The sequence below is a fragment of the Protomyctophum bolini genome, assembly GCF_963924005.1.
Source record: "Protomyctophum bolini genome assembly, chromosome: 14".
Classification (NCBI taxonomy): domain Eukaryota; kingdom Metazoa; phylum Chordata; class Actinopteri; order Myctophiformes; family Myctophidae; genus Protomyctophum; species Protomyctophum bolini.
Genome location: NC_137875.1, coordinates 20,582,229 through 20,607,862, shown reverse-complemented (window position 1 = coordinate 20,607,862; position 25,634 = coordinate 20,582,229). Strand labels below are relative to the sequence as shown.

Below are 25,634 nucleotides of genomic sequence, written 5' to 3'. Positions count from 1 at the left end.
AATGTTTTAGGAGCTGTTTCTCAATAACCAAAAGTGTAAAATAATGTTTTAGGAGCCGTTTCTCAACAACCAAAGTGTCAAATAATGGTTAGAAGCTGTTTTTCAACAACCAAAAGTGTCAAATAATGTTTTAGGAGCTGTTTCTCAACAACCAAAAGTGTAAAATAATGTTTTAGGAGCTGTTTCTCAACAACCAAAGTGTCAAATAATGGTTAGAAGCTGTTTTTCAACAACCAAAAGTGTCAAATAATGTTTTATGAGCTGTTTCTCAACAACCAAAAGTGTAAAATAATGTTTTAGGAGCTGTTTCTCAACAACCAAAAGTGTCAAATAATGGTTAGAAGCTGTTTTTCAACAACCAAAAGTGTCAAATATGTTTTAGGAGCTGTTTCTCAATAACCAAAAGTGTAAAATAATGTTTTAGGAGCTGTTTCTCAATAACCAAAAGTGTAAAATAATGTTTTATGAGCTGTTTCTCAACACACAAGGTTGTTGTTTTTTTGCCCTTGATTTCATTGTCGTTTCCTTTTAACCAGGCTAAAGCAGTTGCAGTGGAGTCAAAGGCTACATTCTTCAACATCAGTGCTGCCAGTTTGACCTCTAAATATGTAAGTTAACACTTGAAGTCTAGGTTTTGTATGTAGGACTCCACAGTAGGCTTCAAGTACCGGTACTGTGAATGTAGGGGACAAACGTCATAATTGTCTGGTCTTGCTATCGCCATCACAGGTCGGAGAGGGTGAGAAGCTTGTACGAGCTCTGTTTGCTGTTGCCAGGGAATTACAGCCTTCGATCATCTTTATTGGTTAGTGTTCATCTGTTCAAATGCTAACAAAACATATGTTTCCTTTACTTCTAGTGGTGGTAAGTATCTTACCACCACCACGGCTGTGGGTTTGAATGCACTGTGCACTGGTCCATCCGGCTTCTGTCGAGCATCTATATGAACACAGTTCAGTATTTAAGTCCGACGTCATTTTGTAGTGCTACGTTACGTCCGGGTCCAAGTGGCACCAGCTCACGTCCTCATCTCATTGTAAATAGAATATCTAAACGCGTGAATCTTTTTACAATGACGTTATTTTTCAGAAAGGAAGCCATTGAGGGTTAAAATGGGTCTTAATGCTTCCAACTCGAGTAGAATTATTGTATGTTTTGTAGTGTCCATGACAACAAAAATATATGATGTGGAGACAATAAAGACTATTATTATCATTATTATTGAAGGTGGCAACAGTCCATTTGCTCTGTAAAATATTTATAGAAATAGAAATATTTAGAATGTGTGCAGGCTTGAGTATGTTGAATCTAGTTTGCATTAATGAGGATTTAGTTGACACAATAAAATAAAATGGCGATAGTATTCCATGTGGGGCAGACGGCCTGTCAGCCAGATTTGGGAGAGCAGCGCAGCTTTGTTGTTGCGAGGAAAGCGGCAAATGAGACTTTCGTGGTTGTTTTCGTCTGAGATGTAGTCAGACGGAGCGTCACAGTATACTGTAACTCTATGGGGACACAAAAGCGACACAAAAGTAGGACCCGGAAGTATCTCAGGAAGGGGCACGTCACAGCTAAAATACTGATTGGCATAACGACAAAAAAGAAGCAATATAATTGAAGATAATGAAATAACTAATTTATATTTCTTATTGTTTTTGTTTTCATATAGATGAAATTGATAGCCTGCTTTGTGAAAGAAGGGAAGGAGAACATGACGCTAGTCGTCGATTAAAAACAGAGTTCCTCATTGAGTTTGATGGGGTAAGAAGACTTAACACATTTGCCATCCGTTGACCATTATTCACATGGCAGCCATTTTGCTCTTAGGAAGCTGCCTGAGTATACTGCGTATATCTCGTTTGTGTCCGAGCATAGGCATAGGCATGGTAACGCCCCGCCTGCTTCTGATTGGCCTACCGACACTGCCCGTCCTGTCTTGACTGTCCTCCGAGGTGGATATAGCTATGCTGGATAGTCTGATGCGAGGTTACTCAGTGGTAATAATACGTACGGTATGATACAAGAGAACTGTAACCTACTTTAATACATGATAATCAACACTTTATTTAGAACACACCCAAATCAAATCATATAGTACACCTTACGTGTTCAATCAATTATTCAATCAAAGCTAACACTATTAGTTTGCCTCTTCTACAGAAAAACGTACAAGTTAGTTACAAGGCTGCATTCTGTCATTCTCTTGTATTATTTCTCACCACGGAGTAACCTCACATCTCGGAGGACAGTCAAGACAGGCAGTGTCGGTAGGCCAATCAGAGGCAAGCGGGGCGTTACCATGTCTATGCTGCAATGCTCTATAGTCAGGGCAGCTGATGCTTTACATTGAAATCTGTATGCATTAATCACATTCTTTTCAGGAGCTTTGTTATTTTACTAGTGACCTATGACATGCTTTCATGAGAGATCTTGGTTTTCAGGTGCAGTCAGGAGGAGATGAGAGAGTGTTGGTAATGGGAGCTACTAACAGACCTCAGGAGCTTGATGAAGCAGTACTCAGGTACTGTACATACATACATACAGTCATTCATGTTATTCAAAGATGAATTCACAAAATTATTGCACAGCTATTGCGGCTGCTAACCATCTACAAATAACCAAAAAGTAAACCTTGTTATTGTTCCATCACTCACAAAGGGTGAAATGCACCTTTTAGCTGCCAACTCATCAGCAGAACTGGTACTGGTACAATCAGTACTGGCCCAATTCAAGCACTTTTTGTAATGCAGTGTTATTCATGAATAGTCACATTTCCACCAGACGTGCAAATTGAAAAGATTTGTTTCAGAACAGTCCATCTGCTCAACCAGCAGACATTAGTGTGGAGGGTCATGTAAAATATATTTTTCTGGACCACAGAGCACCAACTTGCCAACGGCTGAGTCCATTGGCTCTAATAAATGTATGCGTTTTTATTACTACACTGTAATTGTCCATTTCAGGATTATTATAGGCATACATAACAGCTTGGCACCATCTCCACAAACTCCTCTGTGACAGTCAAAGATGCATCAGCACATAAATAAGTAGTACGTTACAAAGCCATTTATAATTTGCCACATGGATAACTGCAATCGGCAAAAAGTGAAAAAGCAAGGGCAAATTGCAACTTGTTTGTGCTCCTACTCCTCCTCCCAGCCCAAATAACACCTTGGAAAGCATGAGTGTCTATTTCAAACAAAGGGTTTTTTGACTGGGGGGGTCATATTTTGACAGCAGGAATTGCCTGTCATAATTTGACCCCCGTAATATTAATTGCAGATTTAACTCATATCGTTTTTGAATCAGACCTTAAGGCGGCGATGCACAATGTATCTAATTTTTGTGAAATTCCCCCTTGTTTTTGTGCAAGCGACTTCAGTCTGGTTCATTATTTTCTGTTTATCTTACAGGCGCTTTGCAAAAAGAGTGTATGTGGCCTTACCAAATGAGGAGGTAACTATGGAGTAGACTTAGGAGTGTTTTGATATTACTGATGAAACGTGCAGTTATTGCAGTGTCTTTGATACCTTTTGAAATCTGAAAGGTGAAGATGTTTGACTACGTATATAATTCATATGGTGTGGTTTCCCCATTCTCAGACAAGATTCAAACTGCTCAAAAATCTTTTGGGAAAGCATGGGAATCCAATTAAGGAAAAAGAGATGGGCCATTTAGCAAAGTGAGTTCCAGTCCTACATTGCATGCAACTACTATTCTATGTCATTGTTCTTTCTTTTTACATTTTGTGTTCATTCTTGGACATTGCTTTTTAGAGTGACTGTGGGTTACTCAGGAAGTGATCTGACTTCATTAGCCAAAGATGCTGCACTTGGGCCAATTAGGGGTAAGATTACGGTAGTTGCTGATATTAGCCTAATCGTACTTATATTCTGGCTTCTTATTGAGTAATACAATGATCTTTAACACAGAATTGGGACCAACACAAGTCCGGAACATGGCTGCTAGTGAGGTGAGTTGATGAAATCTCAAAATGTAACAAACAAGGCCAACCAAATTATACTACCGTATTTATGTGTAAGAACAACAGGGTCTTTGAATTCATATTGATATTGTGTTATGACAAACGGCTAGTATATATATATATATATATATATATATATATATATATATATATAGAGAGAGAGAGCTGACTCTTGACCGGCCCGTGAAAGGTTACTTGGAAATGAGAAAATATAACATGCTTTCTAATTGTATCTTATGCGCGGACTAAAACGGCATTGCTTTTATTTTGAAGCCTGTTAATTCACGTACACACAATCTGTTTCCTGCCGTGAATTGCGTATGATTGACCTGTTACCTTCCTTGTCACCTCTCAAAAATGTTCGCTCATGCCCAAAAAAATAAAGGTGGATGACAAGTCAAATGCAGAGGTTTCAACTAAATATGGATATGTCAACGTAGTATAGGGGTTTAAGTAGTTACTCATATGAGGATGCTGTTTAAATCTGTAGTTGACTACCCTAAATGAAAAATCCTAAACGGATTATTATAAATTAGTATTATTTATTAATGGTTTTTGAGTGTGCCCAGTTTGTGCAAAAAGATTTACAACACAAATGTTCAGCAATGTTCATTTCTATGTGCAGGTGCGGAACATCCAACTTAAAGACTTTGAAGATTCCTTGAAACGTATAAAACCCAGTGTCCACCCAAAGACACTTGATTTTTATGCACGGTGGAACAAAGACTTTGGTGACACAACAGCTTGCTGAGCTAAATAAAGCTGCAATTGGTAAGTTCAAGTTGCATATCCTACCCGGGATTCGAACCCCGGTTTTCCTGAGTGGGAGACCAAACTTGTACTACTCTTTCAAGAGAAAATCCCTGCTGGGCCAGGGGGGATATTGTCCTTATGAGCTTCAAGCAGTACTACTTGCCTATACCTGAGACCATGAAGTTGAAACGCAAATACTGTCTTGGTCTTCTGTGTAGAATGGTACTGCCTTCCCATTTTTTTTTAAAAGGTTTTAAAGTTGTAGCTACAAATGGAATATTATGAGAGGGAGCCAATGGTGAAATTATGCCCTGAAAACCTACCAGTGTTTAAATTTAACATGCAAAATCATCCCTGTAAACAAATGTGTCCACATTTATTCCATAACACAATGGAAAGCAGTTGCAGTTAAATGGGGAGATTTCGTTTTTGTCACATTTGTGATCCAATATTCCAATGGTTGATGAATTGAGTATGTGGCCAAGCTTAACAAGAGCAAAACTATATTTAAATGATTAGGAGTTTTGTTATTCCTAGCAATGATGAATTCAAGTGCAACATTTAAGGTGTTGCAGTGAGCGGTAAGGTGGTACAATTTAGTTTTGAGCTTTTGTCATTTGATGTATAGTTTGTATAGTTCTGGAGTTTGGCTCAGTGCCGTATCAATATCTAAGATGTTTAGTTGATAGATCCAATCGTTCCTTTTCACACAGTCTTTTCAAATTTAGTTTTTTTGTGTGGACCTTTTCTAGCCTTTATTGATATAGACACAAAGTGACATTAAATCAGTAGAGTAGAGTGGTCTGCAGCAGACGTCTGCCCGGCTCGGAGGTGGAACCTGTGACTTTCTGTCAGGCATTAGAGCCTCTGTGTTAAGCCCTGCACACACCGTCTGCGAACACCGCGCGTCAAAACAGCCACCTTCGTTATTTTCAATTAACCTATCCCACACCGGCGGCGTCCGACGCGCGTTCACGCCTGATGCTCCGATACGCCACCGTTCTATTTTCCAGGCGTTGCCGCGTCGCTGCGCACCCGGTGTGTGCTGGGCTTCACACGCCATAGCCAGCGGGTTACCCCCACTGTCTTTTGTTTGTAGTGAATTATATATTAGATAGACTTTGAGTTCATCCCAGACACCACGTTCATCCCAGACACCTACTAGTTTCAAGAGAGAAGGTAATTTACTCCTCCTATATTTCACAAAGAACTAAAACGCCAGTGCCCTATACTGTAGACTGTGGAACACCAGGGAGTAAGTAACACTGATATGGTCCGAGATGGGTCCATTTGTGATTGAATAGAGCGTCACAGTCCTGCCCCCTTTCATGACGACGACAGGCCCAGGAAATAATTCCCCATGCATTTTTCCCATAGACATTTCAAGGTTTCAAGTATTTATTTAAACATCTGTAAGCCTCGAAGAAAGCCAACTGGGATCGTGACAAATCATGACGACAAATACAATATTTTGGGCCGAACAAATAATTACAAAAGAATAACATGCATGTATCTCGCATCATCGTACCAAAACCTAACGTTCTCACGGAAGACAGTTGACTGGCTATTAAATAGGCTACCCGCTGCAATATTATTACATCACAACATCATTGACCTAAATGGCGTTATATCAACAATGATAGTATTAAAAAAAAGGTCAGTCTTATGTCTTTTTCATAAATTACTTGTGGAAAACGTTAGTTAAACGCAGAGTGAGGCATTAGCCTACTTTACCTGGGTAACATCATATTTTGATACTTTAACGTTTTACCATACCATCTTTATTTATATACAGTAGTACATTTAAATAACAACAAAGTTGTACCAAAGTGCTTTACAATAGAATAATAAAAAACACAACACAAAGTTTTGACATGAAATAATAATCCTGTACCGTCACCATGTAGCGTTTTGTTTCATTAGCGCGATCGTGATAAAATAGGCTGCTGCTGTTGTTCCGCAGCTGAGCAGTCAACTTTTCACCGCTGTTTGGAATCCTTGAATGTCGGGAAACAGTTTCCAGGAATTACATTTTGTGCAGCAAGATGTGTCGTCGTCGACTCCCCCCCCGCACAATCAGAAACACACTAAGCACAAAAGGAGATATACCTGCCAGACGAGTAGGATGGGTGATTGAGGCTCGCACCCTACGCGCAACGGCCAATCCTGCCCACTAATGTGTTTGTCCCCCCTCTTTTTTTCTCAGTCGTGTTTTCAAATGGATTTGAAAATACGACGGTAAAACTTGGGATTCCCTTCTCACGTTCCAGTGGCACATGTCCCGTGGACCGGTGGTTGGGAACCTCTGCTCTATACCGTAGCGTAGGTGAATTGGCACATGCCTCCCTTCAATTGGCTGGCCAAGGGCTAGGCGCTGTCCATGGTGCTGATGTTTCACCACAGACCTATGCTCCCCTCAGATCCTAAACATCTCCACACTCACCCCTGTGGAGATCCAGAAGAACTATAGTATGAACCTGTTAAAAGTAAACGACAAGGCAGTGGGCGGTTCATTTTATCTGCAGTCAAAGGTGGCGCGGGCCTGGAGTGTCTAGTCAAGGAGCTCAGCATTCGCTTATAGGACAGTCAGCAGAAACATTTACAGAAACAGAAGTATGACGTTCGCCCAACATTTGCCTTCCCCATCCTCTGTAAATTATGACCTCAATAAAATACATATATTCTTTTCTTAAAAAACAATGTACCGGTATGTATATTCTCCCAGGTTTACCCACCATGCGATGAATGCATTTCAGTAACATCGAACTCTGAACTAATGTGTCTAATGATTTCTGTTTTGGGCTACAAAACAGAAATGCTTATTTGCCTGAAGCTCATAACTGATATCTCACCTGGCCTTCACTGAGCTGCAGTGACCTCTCCATCGAGAGAGGACCTAAAACTTAAGGATTGCAGCTTTAAGGCATACAGTTGGGCCTAATACCGGTAATGTGTACAGCATACAAAATCATTGCTGGTAATATAAATATCATTAAAAAGCTTTTAAAGGATGGATTCGCTAATTCTGATGATTTTTTTACAGTTTGTATCTTGTGAAAAGGACTCCTGTAGTCATGTCCTTTATTTTTAAACATGCCATGCAAAAGTGTAATTACTGTCTCTTGCCTCAAGAGGACAGCACATTTCTGCAACCATGGCATAACCTACTTGGATTTAAATTATTTAATGCATTGGTGAGGTTTTCTCATCAGATTATTTCCTCCTGTTTACTAGTTCCATTGACTAGTATGAACATAATAGCAAAATTTTAATATTTTGTATACCCTGGCCTATAACGCCAAACAGCACAGGTGTATTGTGTTTGAAGCTTGCAGATACAGAATCAATGATTTGAGTGTGGGCTCCTCTAATTTCATTAATTTGCCCACCCAACATTTTATTTTTTATTGTACATTATTCAGTGGAACAGAATATCTTTATAAATTATGTTAATGCCTGGTGTAAAAATAAACACAATATTCAAACAGTACATTCAGTACAGTCCATTATTGGTATGAATACAGTCGTGTAAACGTTAATGATAGTGTATAGGGGTTATCTACTGTGCATTCTTGGATCTTAGACAAAAAAACTGTAGTGTATTAACTTTGCTTCCCTATTGTGGCCTCAGGCCAAATCCTGAATCAATGTGAGGTTTGGTTATGGTTTTAAACGGAATGTACGTAGTAAATCTCTTATTAATGACAATAAAAGCCATTTTCTGTACTCGCACTGCAGGTGTGAGTACGTATATCAGAGGGGGGAAAATTAGATGGTGATCGTCAGATAATAGACTTGAGAGAGCCCCAACATGAACATGTATATGCATGTAGGAACGAGAGGTCATGGTGATGATTATACACTGCATTCTCTTGTATAGACCTCGTAACAACTAATAACATACCAACTTCTTGAAGATGGACAGAGGTCATCAGCTGTCAGAACATGCAGTCAGCTGTCTCTGGCTTGGCAAACGCAGCTTGAGGTCACTCTTGGTTTTAGTGCACTTCCCTTGGTTTTCACTGAAATTCCTGTCTAAAATGCCCCTGCCAGTGGTGTTGCCTTTGCCTGAAGTTTATGTGGCTGCTGTCCCACCCTGCATAGTTTTACTGGGCCAATGAATGTTTGTTTTTTTTCACTTTTTTTTTCAAGTTACTTTAGAAATCTTTAGACTTATTTCTGCACAGCTCAAAGCCACCATCATTGTCATAGGACTCCAACCACACCTTGGTTCTATTTGGTCTATTTTACGTATCATGGAATGAGTTTCTTCCACTATTGCAGGATGGAGTGCCTTAAGTGTTGATAGGGGGGGGGGGGGGCTGTCGTTATAGTTGACTTAGCACATTCTCAGTAAGCTCTCCATTCATCGCACTGCCATGTGTTGTGACTCGTGAGTATAATCCAGGCATTACTTTTCTAAAAATACATCTCTGGTGTGCTGTTTATCAACGTTTTCAAATGATTGAGCCTGGCCCCAGATGAGATTTAGGTGTATAGGGAGAGAAAACCCAGAGTTTAGACCCCTGGCGTACCCTGGTCAAAGAAGTATAATAGGATTTCATTTGATTTAAGTGGTTAAGAAGCAAGGTCGCCCTTGGTTCCAGTTCAACACACAGCGGAAATTTAGCTTCACACTGATAGGTCATCTGCAGTGTGACCCCTAGGGAAAATATCTTTATCAGTATCATCCTTGCATTCCTTTTTTCACTCCCCTCACCCATGACAAATAAAGGCTGGGTTCTTTATACAGTATCATAAATATAGAAAATGTATACTATACACTATGTGTTCGTAATGCATGTACCATTTCTCCCATCTCTCTTTCTCTCTCACACACATACACGCACACGCGCAAATAAAATAGTAACACCCTGAACCACACTCGCACCCGGCCACACAATAAATAAATGGTGTGTAAGAAAAATAAATTTGCTCATAAAAGACAGATGTTGCCATTGGATACAATCTTAGATTTGGCTTCTGTCGTCCCATGAGAGAGAAAGGTAATACTCCAAAGGTAAATATTATACACATATTGGTTCTGCATGCCATTGGAACAGTAATAGTCAGTGCTTGCTGCTCATAGTAGCCGGCCCTGAACACGTTCCACTGTGTACGCACTGAAACACCTTTAAGAGCAGGGTGATAAAAAGCCTAACCCCCATATTTTTGAAGGAAATCCCTCATCGCTGGCTGAACAATTTACAATCAGGCTTTTGTTAAAAAAATGGCGGCGTTCCCCGGGCACCGTGCATCACGACTCACGCACATGCAGTCTCTGTGCACTGTCTTTGCTAAAGTACATTTTATGTCTGATTGAAAGACTACAGCGAGGTGTATGCACACTAGTGATGGATGATATCAACACCCCATAGAAATCCTACACAAACTATCAATGATCCCCTGCAGCTCAAGCAGTAGTGGTCGTCTGGTTCGACATGCACCCCCCATAGCAAACTCTTCTGATAAAGGGCTACTTAGAGGAACACTCAGGGTCTGTTTGCTCAGTGTGTGTGCTGTCTGCACTGTGTGGAGTACAGTGTGGGCCGTACCAGAGGTGTTGTCAAATGATCACTCATTCTGTTTTCCCATGAGTGGATGTATTGACCATATTAACCAACGCTGTGGCCATTTTGAATCGTTGCTTGCCATGTGATTTTGTTCTTGTATACTTGTATAGCCTGTCTACTTTCATGACAATTTTGACCATTCCGTTTCAGATCTTACATCACATAACCTGGAGGTATGACTGCTCTGTGGTTGACTAGTCCGTTGCTAGGCAAACTAGATGACCAATGGTATAATTATATTATAACCTTTAGTCAGCTGAAAGTGACTAATTCTGTAGCATGGGCACATGTAATTTGAACCATGTAACTTTGTCATTTACCGACATTGGATGGTGTGTTACCACAGAGAACCTCACTGTGTTTGTAAGGACAGAGAGAGTGTGGTATGATAGTAAATATATAGTATATAGAACAGACACCGGGTGGAGAGGTCCAGAATATTTGTTCTCCCTGCAGTAAGTGACAGTGTACAGTGTACAGTTAGATTGTCATGTATTTATTTTTGATGTAATATACTGTATCATGGGAGAGCTCAGCACTGGGTTTTAAAGAGTGTTTTTTGTGTGTGTTTCAGGATGACCTTATCTCAGAGATACAGGTGTTCTAGTGGGATGTTTTGCTGTCAGAACATAATTGCATGTTTCTGTGAAATTTCATACAGTAGATGTCATCATGACGATGTTAACGTCAAACTGTGAAGAGCTGTCATCTCAGGCATTTAATTTCACTGCTACCCAAGACTCTGTAACTATGTATTGGATCAACCTTGATTGAAAGACATGCTATGACTTGTGTATTCATTACTGTTACCTGTACACCATAAATTCAGATTCACATTGACATACCTTCAAAAGAGCACTGCCTGTATCTTCGATTGACATTTATTTATTGTGTTAGTTTTTACAGCTGTACTGTATGAAAACATTGTAATAATGATTTCATATCTGCAAAATCAATCAATATTCTAAAGAGATATTCAATTGACGTTACAACACTTCTTGCCTCTGGACTTTGGATTCAGTTCAGCTGCATTATAACCTTATTTGTGAAGGTCTTTTATTTTTTTAATTAGGTTTTTATTTTGGTCAACAGTTTATGGTATATATGGTATATTACATGTTTGTGAAGGTCTTTTAATGGTACTGATACAAATTATTGATTGAGTTTTTTAATTAGTTTTCACCCAGTGTCAATTGTCTAATTTAATCCTGGGCGCTACACTCCCTCTGCCAACCTGGGGAGAGCACTGAACCGACCTTCCCATCAATGCATGAGGAGTCCAAACCACTTCTTTTAACCTGACAGGGGAGACTTTCCCCGGTTGGAAACATGTGGAAGTCACACATTATTCCAACCAGTTCCTTTCCCTTCCATCAGGCGCCAGTTCCTTTCCCCTCCATCCTGGTCTCTATACTGCCCCCCAGGGGGAGGCAGTATAGAGACCTGGATTACGGCATGTCTTTTTTTGTGAGGATACTTACCTACCCTAGGGGACACGGGGAGGACATGCAAACTCCACAGAAAGGCCCTTTCGTCAACCCCACCTAGGGTATGGACACTGATGACGCGGAGGAGAGAACACACCCCACCGCCGACAGCATCCACAGTGGGAATCGAACCGAGGACCTTCTAGATGACACCGATCGATTCTTTCATAAGCGAAGCGGTGAGTTTCTGAGAACATGAATTGACTATTTGTTACAAATTGCATAGCTATAGTAGCATCCGAGAAACCTCAAACCTGTGACCATATTTTCACAACACCAATGAACCGCACATTCATAGAGGGAGGGGTGGGGGCAATTATTTTAGCGCATAGTACACCTATTCACTGTATCTTTCAACACCATGGATGTTGATTAGAATATTCAGTGGATACTTTGTGCAGTCAATGCTTGATGTGTTGCACTCTCGGAGATCACATCTCGGACTGCTAGAAACCACTTCTGTATAGTTTAGGGTTCTTATTTTCTGAAATATTCTCATTGAATGTTGAAAATATCGTCTATCCGAGACTTATCCCTGAGCAATTAGTATTTTAGTTTGTGTCAATGCTGGTTGATTTGGGTTTACATTGTGCCAGCCCAGGGGAATCGTATAGGAGAGTGATATGGCTTGTGGTCAGGTCAGTAATAGCAGGCCTGGCAACGCACGTGTCTAATTTGGGATACCACTGCTTTTTACAGGGTGTATGAGGGAAGCAACTTGCAAAGTTGTTTTTTAGTTCATGTAAGTGCTTCATAGCAAGGGAGAGAAGAGATGGTATGCCCGTCGGTGATACAGGACAGGAAGCTATGTAAAATGTTTATGGAAACCTCACCACCAGGACATATGCCTGTTGGAGGGAACTCGGCTCATTTGCGTTTTCTCATTGACTGCCTGCAGCCACAAAGCTGTAAAATACTGGGCTGGACGGAGAAGAATCAAGCTCTCTGTCATGCCCACACATGACCTGTAAAGGTATCAATCTCAATAAAGCAAGTGAGGCTGAGGAGATGACGGGGCCATATCCTAGCCTGAAACTGCAGGTTCATAGAAAGTGCAGCGGAATTAGACTTGACACTAGTCGCGTCAGTGTAGCTTTGTATGACAAATCTCTGCCTGTGGCTGTCCCAGACAACGTGGTCACCGTCCAACGGATTGACTTAAAAACCTGGCAGTCCCATATGAGGATGTGCAGTGCTAAGTGGGACTGGGAAGTCGTTCGGACCAACATTCATCCCAGATGATGATTCTCGGGATACATTGCAGTTCTCAAAGAGGTGTCTGGGGACCCTCAGCGTTCATTGAGGGAGTTCCAGGGGTCCCCAGCAAATCGAAACCTTTAAATGCCTTATATACCATTTATTTGTAAATAGCTCAAATCTACAGCTTACAACCCGTCATGATGCAACCTGTTTTGAGATTTGGCGAACCGCTATTTTCTTTTTCTAATATTTTTGACGAATCTTCTCTTATGGGGGACCCTGGCACAAAGACATGTATCTCTTATGGGGGACCCTGGCACAAAGACATCTCAAATAGGTCAATTTGGGGATCCTTGATATGAAAGGCTTTGAGAACCACTGCATTGTTGGACAGATGTGGTGGACATGTCAGGACATAGGGTGAGACTGGGATTGAGCGGGAGGGGGTTAGTGGGGTGGTAATGTGTCAGGGTGAGCAGCAGGCTGCCCCGGGGTGCATTCCTTCAGCCTGTGAGCCGCCAAAACACTTGATGAAAAGTGAAAGTGCAATGAAGAGTGTGTGTTTTCACAAGAGTAATGCTCCGTCTGTCTGTCTTGTCTGACACTCGGCTCTTCTCACACTCCGCTTGTCCACTTGTTTTTTGTTTGTTTTATCTTATCCCTTGTCCTTCCCTGGGGTCGTTCATGTGAAGACAGAGCCGGTGGATCACCTTCACCTCTGGGCCACTCAGGTTCATTGTAGAGCAATTAGCCAGCGCCCAACTTAAACTGCTGTGAGTTTCACCGCTGACCTCCACCTCCAAGATTAAAGTCGGGCTGACTTCTTGTTATGGAGCAAAATCATTTACGGTCTCTTGCGTGTCATTAGTTTGCCATAATCATAATCATTACTTTAACACACCACACTTCTAGCAGCAGTGGGGTGGTTATAGCTGGTTGTTAATAAATTGTTGCAGTCTCTTTGAAAAATGTCAAAAAACAGATGGGATGAGGAACAATTGTGTGCCCCATTAGGTATTCTGGTTATGGCACTTTGACATGACAAGCCAGCTGTTTGTTGGTGACACTTCTCCTTGAAGCTATTTGAAACCACACTTCCTGAGAACATTATCAAGTCACACCAAACCAGACAGATGGTAGTTAGAACTAGAGTATCCTTGCTAACTTTGTGATGTTTGCGGTTCAGCCCAGACTCGAAATGTAATTTCACTGTACGACCGTATCACTATACGATCCAGGACAAATTCCTAGTTTGTGAACATTTATGGCCACATATTCTTATTCTGACGAGGTTCCTGTTGTAGAAGCTGTCTTAACCCTAGGGTGCGTTCGGAAATGCGCACCGGGAATGTGGTCAGTTTGTTGAGTGTGGTGGGCGGTGACGTCACAGAGTGCATTCAGTGTGCCTTATTTACGAACGACCACAGCTGTGACGCATTCACATGAATCACACCGGACAACCCCAGCTTCAGGGTAGGGTCGCTCAGTGCGGGCACTCAGCACACCCGGTGCGCAGCACACTGGATTTTCGAACGACAACGCACCGAGTGCACTGAATAAACGAACGACAAGAGAGCACACCAGTGCGTTCAGGGCGCATTTCCGAACGCACCCTTAGTCTTGCGTGGCCATTCCGCACCTCCCACAATTTCCAAATGCTTCCGGTCATGAAGCACGGAAGCTCTTTTGATGATTAAGGGGTAAAGCAGAACCCCTGCCTTCCCTACTTAACGTTTCATCTTTATAGTTGCGCAAATGTATCCTAATATAAATCAAAATCATTTAAGCATATATAGCTTACTGCTTAACCGAAATGGAAATTATGAAATTCAATTTAAAGATATTTTTTTATGTATTTTTGTGAACGCAAATGACGAACAGAAGCCAGCTTCCTACCTCGGAAGTGTAGTGACCAATTACCAAATAATTACTTATTCACACATTGTGATTGATTGATTGAATACTATATTAACAAGATTGGTAACAGTACGAGTAGGTTATGCTAAAAGGATAACCCAGGAGCTTGTTCCCATGGTGGTCCATTGTACTCAATTAATCAGTAAGACATACAAAATGTACAATACAATGCATATCGCTAAAGCTCAGTAGCATCAACACCAAAGGTATATTATTATTTTCAAAACATATCGTTTTTTTATGCAGCATATGCAGCTATGATTAAGTAAAATAATGCCTTGAAAATGCAGGTATGGCCTAGCCTGCTGGCCTAGTGGTCCGGGCAGCTACGCTCCTCCAATGTAGCCTGATTCAATCACGTGTCGTGGGTTCGAGTCCCGATCCTGGCAGCCTTTGCCGTGTGTCACTCCCCGTCGACCTAAATCTTAAAAAAATAAAATAAAATGCAGGTATTGGAGGTGGAGGATAGAAAAGAAAACACTACTCCTCCTGGCTTGACATCAACTGAAGCATCTACAGTTGACTAGATATAGTACAAACAGACAGTGGTGGAGAAAGTACTCAAATGTTTTACTTAAGTAATAGTATCAATTCTGCAACGTAGAACTACTCTGTTACAGACGGTTTTAACGTTGTCCCAGTGGAGTGACATGTCGTCCTGTTGCACGTTGACGCACGTCATCCGAAGTTGTCCCAAGTGATTCAACTCATGGAATTCAATGGCCCAACCCACTTCAAAGGGTCACCATGCAACTCCTTGCAACCGTTTGGACCCAAGGAGTTGCATGGTGAGCCTTTGGTGTGGTTAGGGCGTAAAAGTCCGGAATTCGAAATGTACTCGAGTAAAAGTACAAAAGTATTAAAAAAAAATGTTTATAAAAATCTTTGGCCGAAATGTATATACTGCTGAAGTGGTTATTGTATGTTTTGTCATAATAATGAAAATCTACAAAGTAAATAGTAACACAAGTTTTCAAATAAATTTAGTAAAAGTACAATATCTGCATTTGAGAGTAGAAGTCAAAGTACTGGAAAGTGGAAATACTCAAGTAAAGTGCAAATACCTCAAAATTGTACTTACTTTAAGTAAATGTTAAGTAATGTTACTTTCCACTACTGCAAACAGAACCCGAAAGAAAAAGACAACTGTCCGGGTATCCGTTGCCAACAGGAAGTAAATTGTTCTCCTTGAAATAGGAACACTTGGATATCATTCTCTGAGAATGTTTTCTCTGTTGGCGCTGAAGTCGTTTCTTCAGATCACCGGACCCAATTTAGAGTCATGGTTCTCAATCATTATGAATTACAGTGTGTTAAACAACAAGACCGTCTTGTCTTCCACTGTCCCTTGACAAGTATTAGCTCTTATCCAATCTGTATTTGAGACGCTCCAACGTATGGCTTGTTTGTAAATGACCTACCCCCCCCCCCCCCCCCAAAAAAAAACCCCCACTTAGAATTTATTGTAGCATCAGCAGCTGTGTAAATATAATCTAGCAAAGACTGTAAAACAAATCTACAGCCTCAACTGTTGATCTTGTGTATAGGCTACTCTCACAGGAGAAGAAAGCTTTATTTTTAATCTTGTGTATAGGCTACTCTCACAGGAGAAGAACGCTTCTTTTCTTTGTACACACATGGAATTAATATCAAACCTTTTTATCACCAATCCAACCAGAAATTAATTACTTTAATTCTCTGTCACGATGGATTTCATGCTCTGCGAGTCACACAGTCTATCTTTTATATCATGTCGCACGCAAGATATTTGCTTGGGAGCGATTAGGGAACCTCTCTAAAGACGAATGCATGTTTGTGCCCGTTGTGTGCAGGATATCAAAGTCTATTGACATCATGACGGAACAAGCCTACAGTGAAGTTCAGTTCCATTAGAATGTTTCAAAGCGAGGCCGTCTTGGCTGTGTGCCCAGGAACAATCCTGGGGCTCCTTGCCTCCTTCAGTCTCCTGGTGACTCATAGCGCCACTGATGACCACACACGCGCGCCCACACATACACACACAGCCTGAAGTGCACGCAATAACATAGACATGCTTTAGTGCCCGTCCGCGCACACAGTACAATTCATTTCTGAATAACAGAGGTGCTAACAGAGGTAGCGGCACGACGTGAAGGGTTCCTCAGACACCCATGACTTTGGCCCTGGACCAGGCTCTGAGAGAGGGAGCCTCACTGTGACACCACTCAGGTCCTGTTTCCCCCCCGTCTCCTGTTGTCTGGGGGTCATGTTGTTAAGGAGCAGACGCTGACCCCTGTCACATGACCTGCTAGACAGAGGTCTTGTTATCCACTGCATCAGAGTCGCCCGCCGTCCCCCACCCCACCACCCCTGTGCTGGGTTTTTCTTCCATCTCTGTTGTGGTGCCTTTTGTGCTAATTCTCCAAGAGCACCAACTCATCAGCCATAGTAAACACAAGCCTACAACTCTTGTAGGCTTGTGTTTACTATGGCTGATGGAGGATAAGCAAATAAAAGCTAAACATAGACTTAATAGAGGAGGCATGGCGGAGAGATGAATCACAGGAAAAGTCAAGATGTTAACGAGAATGGTAGTTTTACCTTCCTGTTGAAACCCCTTCAGGCCTTCATTTTATAAACGGTGTACAGGAGGTGAGATTGATTGAGCGCCTTGTATATTCAGCATTACAAATGGTGATTTTGATATGTAAGTAGCATAATATTGCGTGTCAATTGCATATCTCCTTGCAGCATCCTGTACAAATCACTGGGTAATTACTGTAAATCCATGTCTGCAATGTGCCCGGTAGTATTACAGCTAATTGATGTGGCATTCATGCCTGAAGGATAGGGAAACCGTACACGTTTAACGTTTTCCAACCTGTGCTTATAAAGGATTTGTGGGAATTACTGCGGCAGAGGACTAGGGGGGCACATTTTGTGTTTTGCTGCATTGTTGCCTGTCATACCATGAAGTGATAAGAAAATTCTGGGACAAAGAGCTGCACCATTTGCTTGAATGCTAATCTGAACATGAGATGGAATAAGCCATCACACAAGGTGCAAGCAACCATGGCTTACAGAGAGTGTGGAATCGAGCATTATTCACTACTAGAGTTGCACCTTTAGGATTCTGCCAGTGCCAGACATAATCTATGAGATTTCTGAATTTCGTCATGGGTTTCCTTTCTGATCAGTCTTAACAGGTGTACAGTATCTCTATACAGTGGTCCTCTATATCATTTCTCACGAAACAAGAAGTAGGTACATTTAACTGGCACCTGGAACAGATTTATACCACAAGAGGCAGCACTTTAAGCCATTTGATCTGCAGGGCTCAGCTGTCCTATAAACACATACATTGTAAAGTGTAAACACGATACCATGTGGCTAGTATTTTTTGGTGGGAGCCCAGTTCATGCCATCTGCACTACAGCTGGTTGTGGAACTCTGACATGAGTCACGATGGCGAATACTTGGCATGTGTCCCATGTCGTCAGGAAGATGCCAGGCCTTTTTCTTGTGAAGTTTTAAACTTTGTATTTGAATGTCTGACAGTAAAGTAAATAACGTACTAACAATGGTATTGACTTTATCTCCTTGGTACAGCTTTGTCAAGAACCGTTAGGATGCACAGAAATGTAATGTATTGGATTTCCTCACTACCATGAGGATGGACCCTTATTGCCTCACCTTGTGTCTGCAAAGTCCCATATACGCTTGACTAAGACATTGATAACTATATTTTGTTGAACATCTGCGAGTGATGTCTTGACCTGAGGAGGCCCAAGGTCAGCGCTTAGCCGAGACAGATGCCTTGTTCACTCAGCGGTCAGCAGATCAGCTTGAGAGACGTCCTACAACTCCTATCCCTTTTTAATTAGGCCCAAACAGGCGTGTGTCATGGATCATCAGGTGAAGCTAGCATCTTGAGGCTGAGGGTCCAGGTCACGCTCTGCCCTAGGAACCCCAGCTCCCCTCCCGTCACACACGGGGCAAACGGCTGACCTGCAGGCATGTAGCGCAGTAAGCGCACAGTTTAAAACTTAACTGTTGCCGACGGGGGTCATGCTTTTTAAGGAGATTTGAAATGGTTTGTTTGATCTGACATTGATCCTGAGTGACGGCTTCAAATCTGTGGACGCCAACTTCCATTGTCATTTATGTCACAGAGTATGAATTGCGGTATCCAGTACTTGACAGTTAATCTCTGCCAACCATTTTCCAAAGTACACTGTGAAATCCAGTACACTTGTGGGCAAAGTTACCTTACCTTATTAAATCATTTTAAGGAACAGATTGATTTTACATTCTAGCCAAAAGTTTAGTGATTGATTTTCAAACAAAAGCTTTTAATGTTGATGACTTATTAACCATGCATTGATTTAGCCAACATTGACTCAGACTCTAAGAATTATAAAAAATAAAATAAAAATTATCAGGTGAAACCTGACCTACAACAGCCCCTGAAATGTACGCGACAACTCACGACCTAGTCGACTCCAGGGTTGCCAAGTCCGCTTATTTCCAGCAAAGCTTGGATTGTTTTTCACCCACAGTTGCTTGCCTGGTTTTTGGAGGTTGGTTAGCTTATTTCTGTCGAGACAGTTGCCAACACTGGCAACAACTCATAACATCCCGTCGACTGCACGGCATGCAGAGTCACAAACTCAACGTCTGCACGGCATGAAGACTCAACATAATACTAGCCATGTGTAAATTGACGCCAGCAACCAGGCATGTGGAAAATAAACCACATGCATCAACGTGCACGGCATGAAGAGTCACATTGACACCAGCAACAGCACGCAACAACAACACAGTCATATGGAAAATAAACAACGAAATAAACGCATCAAATGTGAGCGATGCGAATGCATGTGCAGACAGAAAGTCTCTCTCAGATTCCTCCTCTCCGACACTCCCTCACAATACAGGTTGTGCACTAGTACAGTTATTTGACAGGAATGCAAAGCCACATCAAAAACAGTCATTGGACCATACACAGAACGTCGGAAACGAACGCAAACACGCGAGGTTGTGACACACAAACATACACATTACTAAAATAAATAATAAATTATTAAATAATAATAAATAGAATAATCAGACTAATATGGGGGGAGGGAGATGGAAACAACGGAGACAGCGCTTCTTTCACCTGACAAATATCACTATGTGAACATTTCTTGTTTATTTAGGGATATACTACAGTAGGCTGACAGGAAATGGGGAGAGAGATGGGGGTGGGGGGGGGTGACACGCCATTTTGTCTTAGTTGAGGGCCGGTGTCGCACGCTGTAAATAGCAGATCTACCAGTAAGACGCGCAAACGCAGGAAGCGAACGCAGCTGAGACCCTGTCTGTCTGTGTGTCTCTCCCGCTGTTACTGTATATGTGGACCTGGCCCCTTTTGTGCCCATATATGGAGCTGAGTGGACCTGGCCCCTTTTGTGCCCATATATGGAGCTGAGTGATTGCTGATGCAACACACTCCATATTTGGATAGCGGGACAGACAGACACACGGACACACAGACATGATCTGCTAGGTCTCATAGTAAGTGCTCATTGCGTTCGCAACAAGCTCACAGTGCATCGCAGCATGGCGCATCGTGAGCTATTGACTATTTTATGTGCGTGACACAGTGCACAACCACAAAGTCTAACTCAGGGTTTAGTCCACTGCAGCTGCAGCTCCACAGAGAAGACATTGCACTAATCCTCTCTCTGCTCCCAAAGGGTCTGAGGAGGGGATCCAGTGTCTAGTGTCTGCACACAGGCCATTCACTCAAACAAAGGAGTGGGGCTGAGGGGATCAGCCATCCATTCCCTTCTCGCCCATGCCAAGCAGGACTATACAGGGCTGCCAGTTATACCATACTTGAGCTTATGTGGAAGTAAATGCCACAGACATCAACAAGTTGGCCAGACAGAGAGGATGGCAAGTTGCCCTGGAAACTGAAGCTATTGTACTGCTAGTGCAAACGTGTGCGTTTCTTTCCGTGTGTGTGTTTTACTGTCTTGATGAGTATCAAAAGTACTCCATTGTTTTGGTCATCATGAGGAAAAGAGTCATGTCTGTGGTAAAAAGAAATGACTTACAATTACGTAAATATCCATGTCGGGGTCCAAATTAGGAGTAAGCATTCAGTCGTTATGGTTAGGGATGCGGTGGGGGGCTAAAGTCAGGGTTCGTTTTTGGGTAAAGGGACAGGGATTTGAGACTTTAGATGTTCAGATGTTAGTCTGAGCTATGTAGGTTACCGTTGTGTGTGTGTGTGTGTGTGTGTGTGTGTGTGTGTGTGTGTGTGTGTGTGTGTGTTTATTGTCCACACATGATTATGTCTACATGCCAACAGGATGTTTAGCTTAATTTACACATTTCCATTTCCTCGTGGAAATCACTTTATATTTTGGCAAGATATCCCTCGATGTCAAAGCTGATGTGCAGACCCCTTGGGGACAGTCATGTATTCTACCCTAAATGAGACCTAAGTTACCTGCTTAAATAAACCATGGAGTCTGGAGGAGAAATTGCAATGTGGAAGCGGTGCCTAAATAAATGTTTGTATGTGGTCCAGTGCCAAAGATCCTGAGCCACAGACCAATCCACATTGGTCCTTAGGCTATGCAGAGTTTGTTTTCACCGCTGCACTATTCGAGTGTTCTTTATTATGGGTTTATTTTGGGATTATTATGCAGAATGCCCTTTCATGCAACAAAGCAGCCATTCTCATTCCTGCTATAATCGTTTCAAATTATCCCCTTAACCGCGTGCAATTTCATGAACGTTCAAATTGATTCAGTGGTAGTTCAACTCGATCTGGCCATGCATTTGTTGTCGAATATTGTTTTGCTAAGCGACAGTATTTTGAGCAGTGATGCCTGCATCTGCAGGTTTACCACGTCTAACGTGGGGGGACTGTTTTGGTGCAAGGGGAAAGAGAAAAGAAAGAAAGAAAACAGGCCGGTCTTTGTACCTTTAGCTAGGTCACTGTATGAGCTGTGGTCTAAATTTCAACAACCCATGCCCTGCCAGGAGAAGTTATCCAACCTCAGAGCCATACCATGACTCTTTGGAGTGGTATAAACATCAACTCCAGCTGTTAAACTCCATATCCTGTTTACCACTGGATCCATTAATGAACATGGACATTTCACAGAGGTGGAGGCGTTGGCAAACTACCATACATGGTCAAGTCCAGGAACTCTGAGAGTGCACAAGTGAAGGTCCATTTCATTCCATTTGTACACTCTCATGATTTGCAGACCTGTAGGGGTCCACTTGGTTCCTATACTGTAACCATCAAATATTCTAGCTGGTCCATGGAAACTCCTCAAGGACCCCTGTGGATCTCTGGACCCCATGTTGAGAACCAGTGGTATAGACTACAGTGTGAAGGTTGAGTATCAGTGTACCATCAACACTATATGCACGTATTGTGCTGAAAATCGCACCTTGTTGAAATGACAAGTGATGCTCCCATTTACCAAAGGCAATATTATTGCTTGGAGATCCAGACCTCTGGGTGTAAACGTGTGGGCAGGTGGTTCTGATTTATAGGGTTTTGATGCTGGATTGGTGCCATCTTCAGATGTAAACCAGGTGAATGTTCCTCGCGGCAAATGTTCCATTTCTGAGAACTAGCATTGGCGATGAAAACCCATCTCTCATTCTCTTTATTACACCCCAAAATGCCCACGCAGTGCACTGAACGTTATACTCAATCCACAAGGCTTGCTGTGGGGAACGTGCTTAGAGCTTTCACATTCATCTATGAGCAAACATAAAGTAATTGCCAGGGGCGTGGAAAAATGTCCCTTAACAGAGATTCAAAACAGGCTTCCTTGGCAGAGTTGTACAGCCTGGTACTGTATCTCAAGATTGTAGATAGGCATAAAGTTAAAGAAACTACTGACTGAGTATGATGGACATCCACAGAGCTTAGTCAATTGTCAATATCCTGCACAGTTTGTCCCAGAGGAGTTACAGGCAAACCATTTTCCTTATTCCTGTGTGGAACACTTACACAAGTGCTCCCTGTGTGTTTGAGGGCCCATGCTCAGTGACAGGGAGAGAGAGAGAGAGAGGACGTATGAGTATGTGAGCATTGCTCCCATTTTGAAAGTGAACCTCTTTAAGGAGAACCTATATTGGTCTCTTGACCTGGCCTATGTCGTCTGTGAAGAGAAGCTTTGTTGCCCTCAGACAGCTCATGGACGTTAACACACACCTCCATAATAGCATCTGTGTCTGTGATTTTCCATTTGGTGAACTGTGAGTTGTTGTTTTTCTTACCTCACATCCCCAGCTTTGCTATACAGAGAGAGAGTTAGTTAGAGAGGCAATCATAAGTCTGATCGTACAGTGGCCTACTGTAGCTGCAGTGTGATTGCCACGCTTTAACCACACGTGCCAAAATACACAGGAGACAGTTATGCCAATCATGGCTACCCCTTCCGGCAAAGGAGATGTCCTTGCACATGAGTATTGTACGTTGTAGTGGCTCTGCGTGTTACTGTCGGTTTAGTGATAAACCTTGTGTGCAAACATAACTATAGACCATAATTGCATGGTGTACTATGGTTTAGAGAACTTGATTGCAGCATAAACTTTGATTGCAACAATGGATGGAGTGTTGCTCTCACTGCATTGGCAGAAGATGTTTTCACAGTTTGCTGTGAGTCTGCACCTGTCCGATGTGCAACCTCCCTGTGGCCTTTGGCCTCTCTGTTTAGCGATGGTGTAATCTCACAGACAACTGTCCTTAACACTGACAGCATGATGACTACTGTCAATACTTAGCTTGCAACGCACGCACTAATCTCTTCACTTTCATTGACAAAGGCTGACATTCCTAATAAGATTATTCATGAGAGCATCCAGGTGATACAGGGTGAAGTGCCTGCCCACCCTGGTGAGTGGTGACTGGGGTTAGATGCCTTTGGCTTGGCTGGGCGCTCCAATGGACACAATTGGCCGTGTTCACGTCTGGGAAGACAGCAGGGGAGGGTATTCTCTGTCACCGCACTAGCATTCCTTTGGTCGGGGGCGCCTGATCAGCTGAAATAGCCAGGAGCGATAGCATTTCCGTCCGCATACTGCGTTACATCCTCTCTGTGTTGCTCTGCACTGTCAGTGTCAGGTGAAAAGAAGCGTCTCGTGACTCGAAGAAGAGATGTGTGGTTGTTCTACGCCCTCCCCAGACCACACAGTAGGAGTTGGCAATGACAGGGATTATACAAACAATCAGGGCGAAGAGAAAAAAAAAAGATTGAAATAAGTCACTTTGCATACACCATGTGAGCTGCAATATTATGCCATGTGTGCATCTTTATATAGGCTGCTGTGCATCGCCTCCCAAAACCATTATCACATTATCCACTCTGACCAGCAGAAACCTACCGCAGCTGCGTCAGAAAACCACCCTCTGTCTCTACGGGCAGCACACGCGGGGATCACTGGCAGAACCGGAGCCGTGTCGCGTGGTGTCTGAGGGTGAAGCCTAGATAGACGTGGAAGGTGGGGTATATTATGTGCTGACTGGGAGCAGTGTTTTCTCCTGGATGGGTGACAGTTGGGGTCAGAGGTTCACTGCACCAACCACAGCTCTCCCTCTCTCTGCAGACTCTCTCTCTCTCTGGGGCTCAAAGGAAGGGTTTGACGAGGAGGGGCTCGGAAGCACCGCCAAGAGCCAGAGGCATCTGGCAGCGGCACCACAGCCCTTTCCCTCCACATCCTGAGGGCCAGCAGAGACGCTCTGTGGTGGCTGGGGCAGGGAAACAAGGTGAACACTGTGATCTACATGCAGACTGTGTGTGTGTGTGTGTGTGTGTGTGGGGGGGGGGGGGGGGGAGTTCAGGTTACCCCATTGGATGGTGTGTTACCACAGAGAACCTCACTGTGTTTGTGGGACGGAGAGAGTGTGTATGATAGTAAATATAGTAAATAGAACAAAAGATTCTAATCAAATGAGTTTGACCAACACAGGGTGGACTGGAGAGGTCCGGAATAATTTCTCTCCCTGCAGTAAGTGACTGTACAGTAGCTTGTCATGTATTTATTTTTGATGTAATATATCATGGGAGAGCTCAGCACTGGGTTTTTACAGAGTGTTTTGAAGAGGCTTCCGTGTGCTTGTCTCCCTTTCTATACCAGATTCTTCTGGCATGCTCTGATACTCTTATCAAAATTATTGTACATACCAGCTCACACACACTTAATCATCGCTTAGGTTTCGGACACTCCCACTCCCAGCATTGGCTGCAATTTCCACATGTGGATATTTAGGTTCATAGTAATCAAGATGATGGAGCTACAGTGAGCATGTGCAGGGGCCCCAAGTAAATGGAAGTGATTACGAGAAAACTAGAACACATCTCCTGGGAGAAATGTACCTTAGAGGCACTACTGGTTCCTCTGTGATGCAGCAAATTGCAAAGGAATTTGTTAATGTAATGCAAATTGTTAGCAGACAATATGACTGCGACATCTGATGAAAACTGTGCAAGTTGAACATTAATTGTTTGAAGTAGCCAGTTCTATGTCTATAAACAAATAGTTAGTCAGTATACACAGCATGTTTTATGTTAATGTTTTTCAGCATATGTTTTTGACAGCACAGGCCCCAGGACTGGTTGTTAAACAATGATTATCAAGAACATATCTCCATTGTTTCCACAATCCACACTGTTGAACATTCAAATAGGTCAAATATCATCTTTTAGAGAAGAACTT

The 25,634-nt window shown here is 42.5% G+C and overlaps 1 protein-coding gene across 4 annotated transcripts in view; it reads left to right on the top strand.

The window, feature by feature from the left end:
• LOC308328697 (spastin-like) overlaps positions 1 to 24,671 on the top strand; it is a 175,567-nt gene extending 150,896 nt beyond the window's left edge. Inside the window, exons 8-18 of one of the 4 annotated variants that reach the window (XR_013965323.1) lie at positions 537 to 608; positions 730 to 805; positions 1,670 to 1,761; positions 2,442 to 2,521; positions 3,414 to 3,456; positions 3,603 to 3,682; positions 3,777 to 3,847; positions 3,933 to 3,973; positions 4,611 to 4,756; positions 10,886 to 11,977; positions 24,525 to 24,671. Coding sequence is in view for 2 of the 4 variants with exons in the window: in XM_080782763.1 (XP_080638889.1) it covers positions 537 to 608; positions 730 to 805; positions 1,670 to 1,761; positions 2,442 to 2,521; positions 3,414 to 3,456; positions 3,603 to 3,682; positions 3,777 to 3,847; positions 3,933 to 3,973; positions 4,611 to 4,736 (681 nt within the window). In the remaining 2 variants the exon portion in view is untranslated. Of the gene's footprint in view, positions 1 to 536; positions 609 to 729; positions 806 to 1,669; positions 1,762 to 2,441; positions 2,522 to 3,413; positions 3,457 to 3,602; positions 3,683 to 3,776; positions 3,848 to 3,932; positions 3,974 to 4,610; positions 8,229 to 9,022; positions 9,132 to 10,885; positions 11,978 to 24,294; positions 24,386 to 24,524 lie in introns of those variants that run through there. The other 3 variants (XR_013965324.1, XM_080782763.1, XM_080782762.1) reach the window with 3 other exon arrangements.
• The last annotated feature ends 963 nt before the right edge of the window (positions 24,672 to 25,634 follow it).